Source organism: Chelonoidis abingdonii, chromosome 22, assembly GCF_003597395.2.
Source record: "Chelonoidis abingdonii isolate Lonesome George chromosome 22, CheloAbing_2.0, whole genome shotgun sequence".
Classification (NCBI taxonomy): domain Eukaryota; kingdom Metazoa; phylum Chordata; order Testudines; family Testudinidae; genus Chelonoidis; species Chelonoidis abingdonii.
In genome coordinates this window covers 7,575,886-7,589,672 of record NC_133790.1, presented here as the reverse complement: position 1 = coordinate 7,589,672, position 13,787 = coordinate 7,575,886, and the positions used below count along the sequence as shown (strand labels likewise).

General features: G+C 43.1%; 1 protein-coding gene across 2 annotated transcripts in view; it reads right to left on the bottom strand.

Moving 5' to 3' along the window:
- IFT81 (intraflagellar transport 81) overlaps positions 1-11,898 on the bottom strand; it is a 61,950-nt gene extending 50,052 nt beyond the window's left edge. Inside the window, exons 1-7 of one of the 2 annotated variants that reach the window (XM_032800599.2) lie at positions 11,793-11,898; positions 9,629-9,793; positions 8,698-8,801; positions 7,070-7,250; positions 2,487-2,576; positions 1,230-1,295; positions 801-911 (exon numbers count right to left, since the gene is read on the bottom strand). In XM_032800599.2, the coding sequence (XP_032656490.1) occupies positions 801-911; positions 1,230-1,295; positions 2,487-2,576; positions 7,070-7,250; positions 8,698-8,801; positions 9,629-9,772 (696 nt within the window). In that variant the 5' untranslated portion in view covers positions 9,773-9,793; positions 11,793-11,898. Of the gene's footprint in view, positions 1-800; positions 912-1,229; positions 1,296-2,486; positions 2,577-7,069; positions 7,251-8,697; positions 8,802-9,628; positions 9,794-11,787 lie in introns of both variants that reach the window. The other variant, XM_032800600.2, reaches the window with a different exon arrangement.
- Positions 11,899-13,787: the final 1,889 nt, after the last annotated feature.

Here is a 13,787-nt window from a genome sequence, read left to right as displayed (position 1 = left end):
ATTTTACTTGTAGTCTAACCCAGATGTCAAGCTAGGACTCAACAGCTGAAAGAATCCACTAACTTCTGCACAAGTGCCAAACACAAATAAAGCCTGCAATATTAAAATCTTCAACTTTTTCTTTCAGTACATTTTGCCAGTTCACATTAGTTGTCAGAAGTTGGCTAGCTGGTATAATGAACAATGCCATCAGACAGCACTGGACTTCGTTAAAAAGTCTTGTTTTGTCCGTGTGACCTGTAAGCAAAGTCCAGCCTGCCATTCTGATACCAGCCACTTCCAATCAAGCATGTTATATCTATGATACACATGATCTTCAAGTTGGAAAGACAAAATCGCAAGGTTACTCTTGAACCCACATCTCAGAGAACAGGCTTGTGCAATGCCATTGTGTTTGTTTCTGCTATTTCCCATCTTAAATCTTAACGGAAACGCATACAAGTACAAACCATATCAAATCAATATTTGCTCATTACAATAAATTCAATTCTCTGTCTCTCAGAAATACAATAATATGGCACAGAGCACAGAGTTCTTAAGTGGCCTTGATGTCAGTAGCAGTTAAGACTGCCAAACACTTGAGAGGTGCTCAGCACCCTGCTGGATCAAGCCCCTAGTACAGAAATTTACTAAAACATTCCTATTAAAAATAGGTTTTAATTTCCTGGAGGAGCATATAGACACGGTCACCTAATACCATCTTCAGTGTTAGTCTTTTAAAAACCTACCTAGGGCTCATCCCCAAATAAAGCCAAACATCTATTTCCTTATGTTTAACAGATTTGCTTTTACATGGATACCTGATTCTTTTGTTCTTGCTTCTGCTGGGCTAAAGATTCTTCTCTCTCTTTCTCTACTCGAAGCTGTCTTGCTATTTCAAACATTCGTTGATGGTTTTGCACCGTCTCCACCTACAGCACATGGATAAATAGTGCACGTTACTGTCAGATAGTTGAGAAATAAATTAGCGTGATCATGTGTCTCACAAAGCCACTTAGCACTTCCTTTCCATATATATTGCTACTTAGAGATGACAGTAAGGCACTGGATTCAAGGTCCTTAAAAGCTTTGGACTATTGCCTAGGGAGATTCCTTTCCGTCAATTAGTTATTCAATTCCTTCCTCAGACATACAACATGATCATCTTAATCCTTATTTGCATTCCTAAATTGGAGTTGCAAGCCAAGGACTGTGACACTGAAATGTTACAATGTTACTTCTCTCATTACCCTCTTCTTAAGACGCTCCACTCTCTTGATGAGCTGATCCTTCTCCTCTTCCATTGCAGTGATATCCTACAAAGCAGCAAAAATAAACAATTACTAATCTATTTACAATATTATAATATAGGAGTTGGGCCAGATTCTGTTACAGTCAAGTAAATGTGGAGTAAGCAAAATCTGAATCTGTTCTTTACATACTGATACACTTGCAACTTCATTGATTCATGATCTAATCATCCAAGGCTCTAGTCCCACTCTCTCTTTCGTCTTATCACTCCAACCCTCACGATCTTTATGTAAAACAGGCTAGATGACAGCATAGCATTCACCATGTAATTATTGTGCACATTTAAAATGTGAGCACATGGATTTCTTTGATGATTAGAAAAAAAAAATGAAGACAACTCCAAATTTAATCCTGTAACGTGTATGCTCTTAAAAGCTGCCATCATGTCCACTCCTATGCAGATAGATGTTTGAATTCCAGTTTTGCATTCAGTTACATACGAGAGCTGCATTCTGCCATTTTTCCAGTGAAATTACATTTAAAGAGATACTCTGTTTCTCCTCTCACATCATTGTAAAACAATGGAGAGACATCACTGTAAAAGAAGGGTAAGTGAGAACAGAAATCAGACCCATGGTTTATAAACAGTCACTAGATATTTAGGCCACAATCCAGCATAGCACTTAAATACATGCTTAACTTTAAGCACGCGAGCAGTCCCACTGAAAAGCTAGGCATGTGCTTTGCTCCATTAGGGTCTTTATGAAAATACTATAATTTAATAATAACACCACCTAGATTATCATAACTGAAATAACGTTTATAATTGAGTTTACTTTTCAACATTTCTGTTGCTTTCAATTAGCTCCTAAGACACTCAGGTGCTTCTGAAAATGTTACCCTATATTACTAAAGAAAGAGGTTTTATAGACAATGTGTGTTCAGAGGGAAATGTAGTGTTAATATTTGAAAATCCATTATTGAGGCCAGTCCTATGTCTTGGCAGCACTGTTTCACAATGTGCTGCAGAAGACCTAGTTCTGAGCGTGACCTTAGGTCTCATTCTTCCTTTGTCAGCAGAGAACTAGTCCAGCTAAGCAGAACAAAGCTGCAGTATCTATTAGCGATGACCTGCACACGCTGGGTACTGCAGTGGGCCCATGGAACTGATTAAAATGAAACAAACCGACTTAAGATACAATCTGGACAAAACTGTTGCAAATCTATGGTTTCCTTTGGGTGTTTTTTTTTTTTACCCGTCTTATTTCTGCAGTGGAGAAGCCAGAAGTCTTGAGCTGCTCACATTCCTTATGCAGGTTTTTAAAGGCTTCCATCAGATCTTCATACTACAAAACACAAGGGAAAGAAAAACTTCAAAGCCAGCACTGTATCTAATAAGTTGCACATCACTACATTGCTTTTTAGTAATACCATATGTGCACAAAGATCAGCAATGTGCACACAGAGTCATTTAGCTGTTTTCTCATCTGAAAAATAGTCAACATATAAAGTAGACATTCACATTTATTACATCATTGCAGCCAACAACCTTTTATTTGAGGGTGCTCTCATGAACCCCACAATTTCTCCCCTGCTTTAATGCTTTTCTCAGTGATACATATTGCAGCCAACACAGTTGTAACTAAGGAAGACTTGCTTGGCTCCATAGGGAGATAATCCACGTATGTCCACAGTGAGAGTCATTGGTCAGTTGGTGTATGGTCTGAGGACACTTCCTGTGTAACCTAACAGCCCAGAGAGGAAAATCTTGATCTGAGGATGCAAATACAAGTTTCACAAACTTCTTGATCCTGCAAGGTACTGACCACTCTGGCGTCACTCCAACAAAGCACTTAAGCATGTGAGTAGTCCTATAGAATGTAACGGGGGCCAGAGGGCTTAGCCCTTGCAGAATTGAGACCAATGTGCTCAGATGCTACAGCTACAGTATAAATACTACAACAGATTTGATAGAAGATAGTATACCGCATGCTACCTCTAAGACATTGCGTTCCCACCAGTGATCCTAAACCGAGAGTCAATGTGAAAGTAAGTGCAGGTAGAGAAATAATACCAGAAGACCTAGAGAGTTTAGAAATATAGATAGGAAATAAAATTAGATTAAATTTGAAAAAATGCAAACTAACATCCAGGGACAGATAATGGCCACAGAAACACAGACATTAAATAAGATGGAGAAATCTAAAAACTGACCTGCAAGTGCTCTCTTACTCCCTTGCAAGAGCAAATTAGATATGAATGTTCAACACAATACGGAAAAAATATCATATCTCAAAGCAGTGAAGTGATTATTCCTTTCTAAATAACTCTGGTGAGATAGCAACTGGAATACTACATTCTGTTCTAGGCACTTCAATATCAGACACATACTGACAAAGTGGAAGGAATTCAGAGAACAACAACAAAATTATTAAGGGCTCGAGGGAGTAATTTACAAGAAAATAGTAAAAGATAAAATATACATGTAGCGTGGCTAAGTGACAAATAGAGAGGGAGACACGATAGGATGTATGCATCAATGATGACAAGGAATTATTTACAAAGAGGTGGGAGTAGAAACATGACTAAGGGCTTGTCTATATGGGACATTACTTCATGACAAGCCAGGTATTAATCTACAGTGGACAGACACTACTACTGCACACTAAAAGTTCCACAGTGTGCTTTGATGTAGTGTTGACTGAAATGGGATTCTTTCAAAGTGCACTACAGAACTTTTAGTACACTGTGGCACTGTCCATCTAAGACAGGCCTGCACAACATACAGCCCGCGGGCACGGGGGGATTCTAAATCCCCTGCACACGGCGCTCTGTGGGCAGTTCAAAGCCCTTTAAATCCCCGCAGCGGCAGGAAGCCCAGAGCCCTTTAAATCCCAGTGCGGCTGGGAATCAAAAGACTCTGGGCTGCCCACAGAGATTCCCAGCTGCAGCTGAGATTTAAACGGCTCAGGGCTCCCCGCCGCTGCGGGCAGCCCAGAGCCCTTTGAATCCCGGCCACGGCTCCAGTGGATGGGCTGGGGCTGGGATTTAAAGGGCTCAGGCTCCCCTCAGCGGCAGGAGCTCCGGGCCCTTTAAATCCCTGCCCCAGCCCCAGAAAGCTCTGGGTTCCCCCAGCCACCACATCTCCAGGCCCTTTAATTTGCCCCTGAGGGCTCCCAGCCACCTCTTCAGCTGGGAGCCCCTGGTTGATTTAAAATCAAGTATCACCTCCCCACCCCCAACCTTCCTTTTCGGCCCACAGCTGTTTTGGTGGGGCGGCGCTGGGGAAGGAGGGTTTGTTTCCGCAGGGCTGGGCGGTGCTGGAGCGGGGTGTTTTCGCAGGGCCGGGAGGTGCTGGGGGGTGGGAGTGTTTCCGCGGGGCCGGGACGTTTCGGCCCTCAGTTGTTTTCTTTGGAGTAATGTGGCCCTCGTCACTTTATGAGTTGTGCAGGCCTGATCTAGGACATTACTGTGTGGCCAACTGCTGCGCTATGGATTCACACCCTGGCTTACTATGCAGTAACATCCTGTGTAGACAAGCCGTGGAGTAGTGGGGTCACATTGTGGCCTTTAGGCACTATGGCAGTATAAATGATAAATAATAATAATAATAAAAGAAAAATTAATGATGATGATGATGATAATTAAAGCTTTCATACACAGAGATCAGTTAGCTTGTGGAACAGTTTCCCAAGGGCAGTGACGCAAGTCCAGAGCTTGGGACATATAAAACAAGACTGGCTAAAGCCCTAGAAAAGTATACTACAAACAACAATCTTGCACTGGTATCTGTGGATGATCAGATTATCTGGAAGGGCTTTTCCATTTCTATTTTCTAGGATCCTTCTTCATTTGGGATCCAGAGACACTGTTTAGTTACATACTCATGGTGAAGTATGCATAGTTGGTATTTTCTTTGGTTTTCTTTTGTTGCTTGACAGATTCCTCTTTTCAAATGAGGCACAATCCTGGCAAGAGGCTGCACTCAGATTATCCACCTCTCAGTAACTCATGGGCTGGAAGGTTTAAAGCCAATAGTATCCACATGGGAAAGACCCAGTCTTTCCTGAATGAGGATACACTTGAGTGAAGGCCAGTGTAGTATGTTGTACCATAACAAGAGTGTGGTTAGCCAGTTTCATTGGATGGAACTACCAGTGGCAGCTGGAGAAGGAGTACACACAGCACATGCAACAGGAGACACACACAAGCAACCCAAGAAACCTTATAGGTTCAGTGATGGCATGACTATCAATGCCATGGGGGCAAGTTCATCAAAGATTGGCCAGAGAGATTTAAGTCTATATTTTCTTGGTTATTTAATATAAACTACAGCCAATTTGATTTGCAGATCACAGCATGGCCTGGAAACTGGTAATTTCTTCAAGTCACCTGCTTAAGTAATTGGAAAAATACAATTAAGCAAAGTACCGTATACCAAAGAAACCTGCATTAGTTATGCTACTTCCAAGAAGTCATTTGTGAATTGTTGATGTCTATCCCTAAAATACAGTGTTGTACATTTGCATAGCCAGATACAGTCAGTGAAACTTGATTAACTTCATCAGCATTTAAATACTCTCACATGATAATGTCAAATTGCATAAAAGCTGGTATATTATTCCAGCTTCTATTTTGAACTAGTCAGTACAGTATTAGTTTAATAATATAGTTATATTATTCTAATCCCAAAAAGGAACACAATTTACGTAATGGAAACAAGAGAGTTGGATATTCATACAAATTAGGACTGCCACATACTGAACAAACATACAATCTACATTCCTTTTTCTAACTGCTGCTTCTGTTTAGTTATTTTAAAGTTATAAAAATCAGAGATTGACAATGATAAAAAAAAGGGGGGGATGTTGTCCAAACCTCCATGCAGCTATACAGCTTTCATGATGCACAATAAGTATAATGAGTTCTACTTGTTACAAACATTCCATAATATTGATTTCATGAATGACTGTACCTAATGAAATGCACTAAAAATACTGCATAGAAATTAAATAACCATGTAACTCAGATACTATAAATCTGAGCACACATCTTAATTACATTTCATTGGCTTTAAATGTCAGATTTCAGAACCACCCAATTTGACTACTTAAGATCCACATTTAAGGTTCACAAAAAAATGCTGTAAAAGCAGCAGAGAATCCTGTGGCACCTTATGGACTAACAGACGTTTTGGAGCATGAGCTTTCGTGGGTGAATACCCACTTCGTCAGATGTAAGGTATCTGACGAAGTGGGTATTCACCCACGAAAACTCATGCTCCAAAACGTCTGTTAGTCTATAAGGTGCCACAGGATTCTCTGCTGCTTTTACAGATCCAGACTAACACAGCTACCCCTCTGATACTTAAAAAAATGCTGGAATGTCACCCTTGGCAACTGAAGTCCTTTGTTTATCCACAGAACATAGATATCTGTCTGCTAGAAATTGGATAGCCCACCAATACATTTTACTTGAGTAATCAAAAAGCAATCAGAAGACAATGGCATGTAGTCACTAATGTCTGGGGACACATTATGAGTTACCTACAGTGAAAAACTCCACGGCCTTGTCTAGAATAGAAAAAACGTATGTTAGCTCAGATATTAAAAACTTGGTGGTGGTTTTTTAAAAGTGTAAAACCCTGTCTACATTAGGTGTTTAAACATGGTTTTTAACACCACTTATTTAAAAGGTGTAGCTAATTCACTTTTAAAAACACATTTTTTCTTAGTCTGCCCAAGCAATAATCCCCTAAACCATCCCTTTTTGCCTTTCCTTTTACCTATTTTATTAATTTAAAATAATAACTGGGTAGCAAATTCATCTAAAACACTACCTGTTTGTTGGTGTCAGCCACGGTATCGTCCTGAAGAAACTCAGCTGGCACTTCAAGTTTAATTAAGAAACGTGCCAGATAGGCTCTTTTCTTGAGTTCATTAGTCCGTTGAAGGAGCCAGTGTAAGACGGGATGAATCACAGGTTTGCTTCCAATAAATAAACCCTGGCGGAATGTACTCCTAAATAATAATAAAAAACAGTAAGTCTCCAACTAAAGAACACTGCTTTGGAACAAACACTATTAGTAATTTTTATGATTCCCTCCCCCACCTGCTAATGCTTTTCTCTAATGTTGCTGCTAGTTTGCTGACCACAGGCCCAATTCTGCTGCCCTTATGCAGGCAGAATTCCCACAGAAGTCAGTGAACAGAGATTGCAGCAATGGATCTTGTGTTTCTGAGGTATCCTCCAGAAAACTAGAAGATCTGAGAACGGCCTGGGTTACCAGACTACAAAGTGGTACAGGATGAGTGCAGTACAGACCTATGGGCCTGGTCTCTAAGGGAAGGTGATGACCCTACTAGTCATACAGCACCCTCTACTGGCTAACTTATTGAATATCACAAGATACAAAAGCAAAGGTAGCACAACAGTGGAGCAAACCAGCAAGAACAGGATTGGGAAGCAACTCCCAAACCCTTGAATTCTTTACTACCACAAGCAAAGTGTGCCATATACTATACATCTCCTAGGGGTTAATGGAAGAAATATTTTCAGAACATCTGCATATTAAGTGGAACAATCAGTTTCTATACTTGAGTGATTGACACTACTATTTAAACAGTAGAACAAAATAACTTCTAAATAGAGATATATTGATGAATGAGTCTGAAAATGAAAGAATTTGCTACAAATATATCATTTTCTCTTTGAATCAAGAAAAGGATATTGGCAATGGCAGAAGAATTAATAACACAGACTTTCAAGTAACAAATTATAAAATCTGAAGACATACAATATTTTTACATAGAGTAGATCATTTTAGTATTTGTTTGCAACTAAAACAGACAGTCAAAAAGCAAACAGGATGTTAGGAATCATTAAAAAAGCAATTGAGAATATCTTATTGCCCTTATATAAATCCATGGTACACCCACATCTTGAATACTGCGCACAGATGTGATCTCCCCATCTCAAAAAAGATATACTGGTATTAGAAAAGGTTCAGAGACAGACAACTCAGATGATTAGGGGTTTGGAACGGGTCCCATATGAGGAGAGATTAAAGAGGCTCGGACTTTTCATCTTGGAAAAGAAGAGACTAAGGGGGGATATGATAGAGGTATATAAAACCATGAGTGGTGTAGCGAAAGTGAATAAGGAAAAGTTATTTACTTGTTCCCGTAATATAAGAACTAGGGGCCACCAAATGAAATTAACGGGCAGCAGGTTTAAAACAAATAAAAGGAAGTTCTTCTTCACACAGTGCACAGTCAACCTGTGGAACTCCTTACCTGAAGAGGTTGTGAAGGCCAGGACTATAACACGGTTTAAAAGACAACTAGATAAATTCATGGAGGTTAAGTCCATTAATGGCTATTAGCCAGGTGGGTAAGGAATGGTGTCCCTAGCGTCTGTTTGTCAGAGGGTGGAGATGGATTGCAGGATACTGCAGATGATACTTACAGGTCAGTAATACTTCCTGGAGGTTTGTATTTAAGGATACCAAGAAGGCTCAACATTCGTTTAGCTGTTTGCTCTGGCATCTCCTCTCTAATGTCAACAACATGCTGAAAAGCAAAAGAACAAATACTGTATTACCATGCATAGGTCAAATTGTTAGCCACGCAGATCTAAAGGAAGGGACTTGATCCACCCATTATATGATATATTATAACATGTGACTGACATAAGTGAGGTGTTACATACAGAACACCACTCTAAGAGCCAAGTTCTAATTCCCTTTGGACTCTTTCCCCATATGCATGCTCAGGCAACTTTTTTCAGACCTGTATTCTGGCTGGCCATAGGCCCACAGTCTGCCAGTCCTACAGGTTACTTCTGCCAAGAGTAACAGCAATCCTGACAAGACAATTACATTGCGGGCAAGGTCATTACTCAGATATATGGCCCACACCTTCTGATCTAAAAACCTATTCCCCTCCATTGGTCAGCACTCCTAAAACCCGAGGATCGATTGTGGACTGTCAGCTCCTTTGCTTTGCTGGGCACAAGGGCAAAAGTTGCATCCCAGAGTTTCTGATCACTTTCCACCCTACACATGTACCAACAGCCAGACAGAATTTTGTCCTTTAGATGAAAGAAATGTAAATATGAATAAGATCATGAGTCACATTCTGATTTCTAATCAGAAATTTAAGATAGTTGGTCTTCAGCATTTTCTAGTTTGCCAAAAAATAACTAGATAGAAAGGATTATCTTCTGGATGTGCACATTTAACTCTCTAAGACTAGCACAATCTACATATGTAAAGCAAACATATGCCATAAAATACACAAAATTAGCTGTAAATGGAGGTTTTCTGCATGATTTCTGCTTCCACCACTCTTGAGAGCAAGCCTTCTAATGCCCATGTATGTTTAAACTCCATCCTTACCTTTGGGTCAATCTCCCCCAGAACATCATTGAGAAGCTGCAATAGCTGCATTGACTCCAGAGAGTCAAATGTGATTAAATTATAGTTCTTCTTAAAAGGCTCCTTATTGAGCTTCTCAACAATTGATTTGATTTGATCACTCATAATTGGGTCCTGAAAACAATCCTGCAGAAAAGAAAGTGGGAGGGGGGAAAATCCATTCAGTAGAATAGATGAAGGGAGGGATAGCTCAGTGGTTTGAGCGCTAGCCTGCTAAACCCAGGGTTGTGAGCGCAATCCTTGAGGGGGGCATTTGGGGATTGGTCCCGCTTTGAGCAGGGGGGTTCGACTAGATGGTCTCCTGAGGTCCCTTCCAACCCTAATAATCTATGATTCTAATGAAATACGTGAACCTCTGTATGCCGTAAAACTCCTGTGATGGGTGCATAGAGTGGGGTGGGGAAGAGAAATATGGCAAGATAGGAAGCATGCAAACCCTGTCTAGTACATTGCCTTTTAAAGGGCTTATCTACACTTGGAACTGTAGCACTTCAGTGTAGACATTACCTACACCAGTAGGAGGAGTTTTCCCATGGGGATAGCTAATCCACCTCACCAAGAGGTGGCAGCTAGGTCAATGGTGGAATTTTCCAATCGACCTAGAGCTGTCTATGTGGGGGATTACATTGATTTAACTAGTCAGTCAGCAGTGTGGATTTTTCACACTCCTGAATGACCTAGGTGGGTTGACCTAACATTTTAGTTTAGACCACAGAAAGAAATGTGCATTGAAACATTTGTATTTACTAGCAAAAAGTAGTTCATGGACTCAAGAAGCCCTTGTGGGTCATCCCAGCCTGGCTGCAATTACTGCACAGGGTCTCTGTAGAAGAGACCTTTATAGGTACCAGGTGGATCCCATAGCCTCCCCAACACAGGAACTGACCCCTATGGGTGACAGAGGAACCCCAGATCCTCCCCCACAACAGGGACTGATCCCTACGGATGGTAAGGGAACCTCAGATCCTCCCCACAGCAGGGACTGATCCCTACAGGTGATAGAGGAACCCCAGATCGTCCCCACACTAGGGACCGATCCCTATGGGTGACAGACGAACTCCAGATCCTCCCGACAGCAGGGACTGATCCCTATGGACAACAGAGGAACCCCAGATTGTCTCCACAGCAGGGACTGATCCCTTTGGGCAACAGAGGAACCCCAGATCCTCCCCACAGCAGGGACTGATCCCTATGGGTGCTAAGGGAATCCCAGATCCTCCCCACAGCAGGGACTGATCCCTATGGGTGACAGACGAACCCCAGATTGTCCCCACAGTAGGGACTGATCCCTATAGGCAACAGAGGAACCCCAGACCGTCCCCCAGTAGGGACTGACCCCTATGGGGGACAGAGGAACTCCAGATCCTCCCCACAGCAGGCACTGATCCCTACAGGTGATAGAGGAACCCCAGATCGTCCCCACACTAGGGACCGATCCCTATGGGTGACAGACGAACCCCAGATCCTCCCCACAGCAGGGACTGATCCCTATGGGCAACAGAGGAACCCCAGATTGTCTCCACAGCAGGGACTGATCCTTTTGGGCAACAGAGGAACCCCAGATCGTCCCCACAGTAGGGACCGATCCCTATAGGCAACAGAGGAACCCCAGATCGTCCCCCAATAGGGACTGACCCCTATGGGCGACAGAGGAACCCCAGATCCTCTCCACAGCAGGGACTGATCCCTGTGGGTGCTAAGGGAATCCTAGATCCTCCCCACAGCAGGAACTGATCCCTTTGGGTGCCGGGGTGTGTGTGTCTCATCACTCTGTACAATGGGACTGATGGGGACCCTGGTATCAATCCCCTCAGCAGGGACCGATTCCTTTGGGGACCTGGGGGAACCCATATCAATTCTCACAGAGGGACCTGATCCCACTGGCTGCCGGGAGCCCTGTATTCTTCCTTGCAACAGAGACCGACCCCGGGATGCCAGGGGGGCCCTGGATCCTTCTCCAGAGTAGGACACGCCCCCATAGCTGCCCAGGGCTCCCCATGTTACTCCCTACAGCCGGGACTGCTGGGAACCTTGTATCTACCCCATCGCCGGGGCCGACCGCAAGGGACCTTGGCGCTGCTCCGCGCAGGACCCCACCCCCTCGCCCCGGCCCCCGTTACCTGACCTCCTGCCCCAGCTACCCGTTGTCGTTCCCCTCTCCTCCTTCTCTTTCGCCCCAAGAATTTTTCTGCTAGTTACCAGGCTCTTGGTAACGGTTGCTAGGGCAGAGTGGCACCCTTACTTCCGGTCACGTGGCTTACAAGACGACAGGAACGGGCCATTGCGCTCCCAGCCAGGGAGGGGTGGGAGGGGAGGCGCATGCGCAGCTTGAGGCAGTGAAGGTGGTTGGGGCGCTCTCTGCTTCCCCACAGGTTCAGGGGGAGGGAGGAGGGGCGGGTTGCAGCCTATCTGTGAGCAGCTGTAAAGGTGGTGGAGCCAGAGTGGGCCCCAGTGGTAATGCTGACTGGATGCTCCCTCAGTTGTGATGCCACCTGGCATATGTGTGTGAGCTGCCCACGTTGCAGTGTGCATCACCAGCGGGGCTGCCTCTGACTCTGGCCAGAGGTGGGCTTCGTCAAGGAGAGCTCCAGGGTTGCTTCGCACCTGTCCTTACCCCACAGTCAGTGCCCATTTCTGTTGGGGGTTATTAATAACTTGATCTCCTGCTGAGCCCTTTACATCAGGAGGTAACAAATTGCTTTACAAGAATCATTGAATTAAGTCTCTAGGCCCAAGTACTTTTCTCATTTGATAAAGGAGTAAAATGAGGAGAATGTGTGTTTTGGTTTTCGTTTTAATTTGGACCTGATTACTCTAGTATCTGAATATCCATAATTGCCAACAAATAAATATGAATCTCATTGGAGAAAATAACAGTGGAACACATTTCAGGCAGGTGGGTGAGTATACCAGTCTTTGCAGTTTTATCATCTCTGGAATGCCGAAATGATTCCAGTTGTGTTAAAAAATAAATAGCTTGCTGTTAATCATCCCCTTCTAATGTTTATTCTTTTTCAACATCAGGGTGCATAAATTGATTTGCAAATGTAAAGAATTTAACTTTGTATTTCTTATTTTCTGATATGCTGTATGTCGGCGAAAAGACCACCACCATATTGAATTTGAATCAGATAGCCTGAGGCACCTTTATTGATCTACAAGTGATCACAGGGAGAGACAGCGTGTCACCCTAGCAAGGGTTAAGCTGCTCTGCCTGTTACAAATTTTACTGAGCTTATAAAGGTTAAAACTGCAAAACGTCACACATAGGGCTTGGCTACACTAGAAATTTCAAAGCACTGCCGCGCCAGCGCTTTGAAGTGTGAGTGTAGTCAGAGCAGCAGTGCTGGGAGAGAGCTCTCCCAGTGCTGCACGTAAACCACATCCTTTTTGGGGTGTACAATGCAGCGCTGGGAGCTGCCACCCTGATTACACTGACACTTTACAGCGCTGTATCTTGCAGCGCTCAGGGGGGTGTTTTTTCACACCCCTGAGCGCGAAAGTTGCAGCGCTATAAAGTGCCAATGTAGCCAAGCCCATAGATATACCCTTATTTGGAATATAACTTGCTAATGCTGCAAAACATAACTAATATTTTTCTTATATGGCATGAATATTGCAATTTAGCAAGCAACTCTCACACGTTTTCCTGTTATTGTCTTTGCCAGTCAAGTCTGCGGTTTGACCGTTCTAGCACCTTTTCTGTAGTCTAGACAGCAGGCTCAGCTGTTGTAACTTAACAGATCTCCTGGTTCCCCTTCATCCAATTCTAGTTCCTCTTTTTGGGGCCCTGACCACATCTTTCTGCCTCAGCATGCCCTTGGTACAGAAAAACAAGCTAAGCTAAGGCTTTAATTATTTTTGCTCAGAGGCCTAAGGCCTAAGACGATGTGGGGGGGTTGCATTTCCCTATCATGTATGTGAGCTGTGTTTTCTGTTTCAAAGATGGGGAGCTTAATTCTTTCTCATTCTAGTGTGGCTCCATTAACTTCAAAGGATTTACACCTGTATAATATCCCAATCCTGAAAAGATTAATGCACAGGATTAATGCATAAGAATAGCCATACTGGGTCAGACCAATGGTCCAACTAGCCCAATATCCTGGCTTCTGACAGTGGC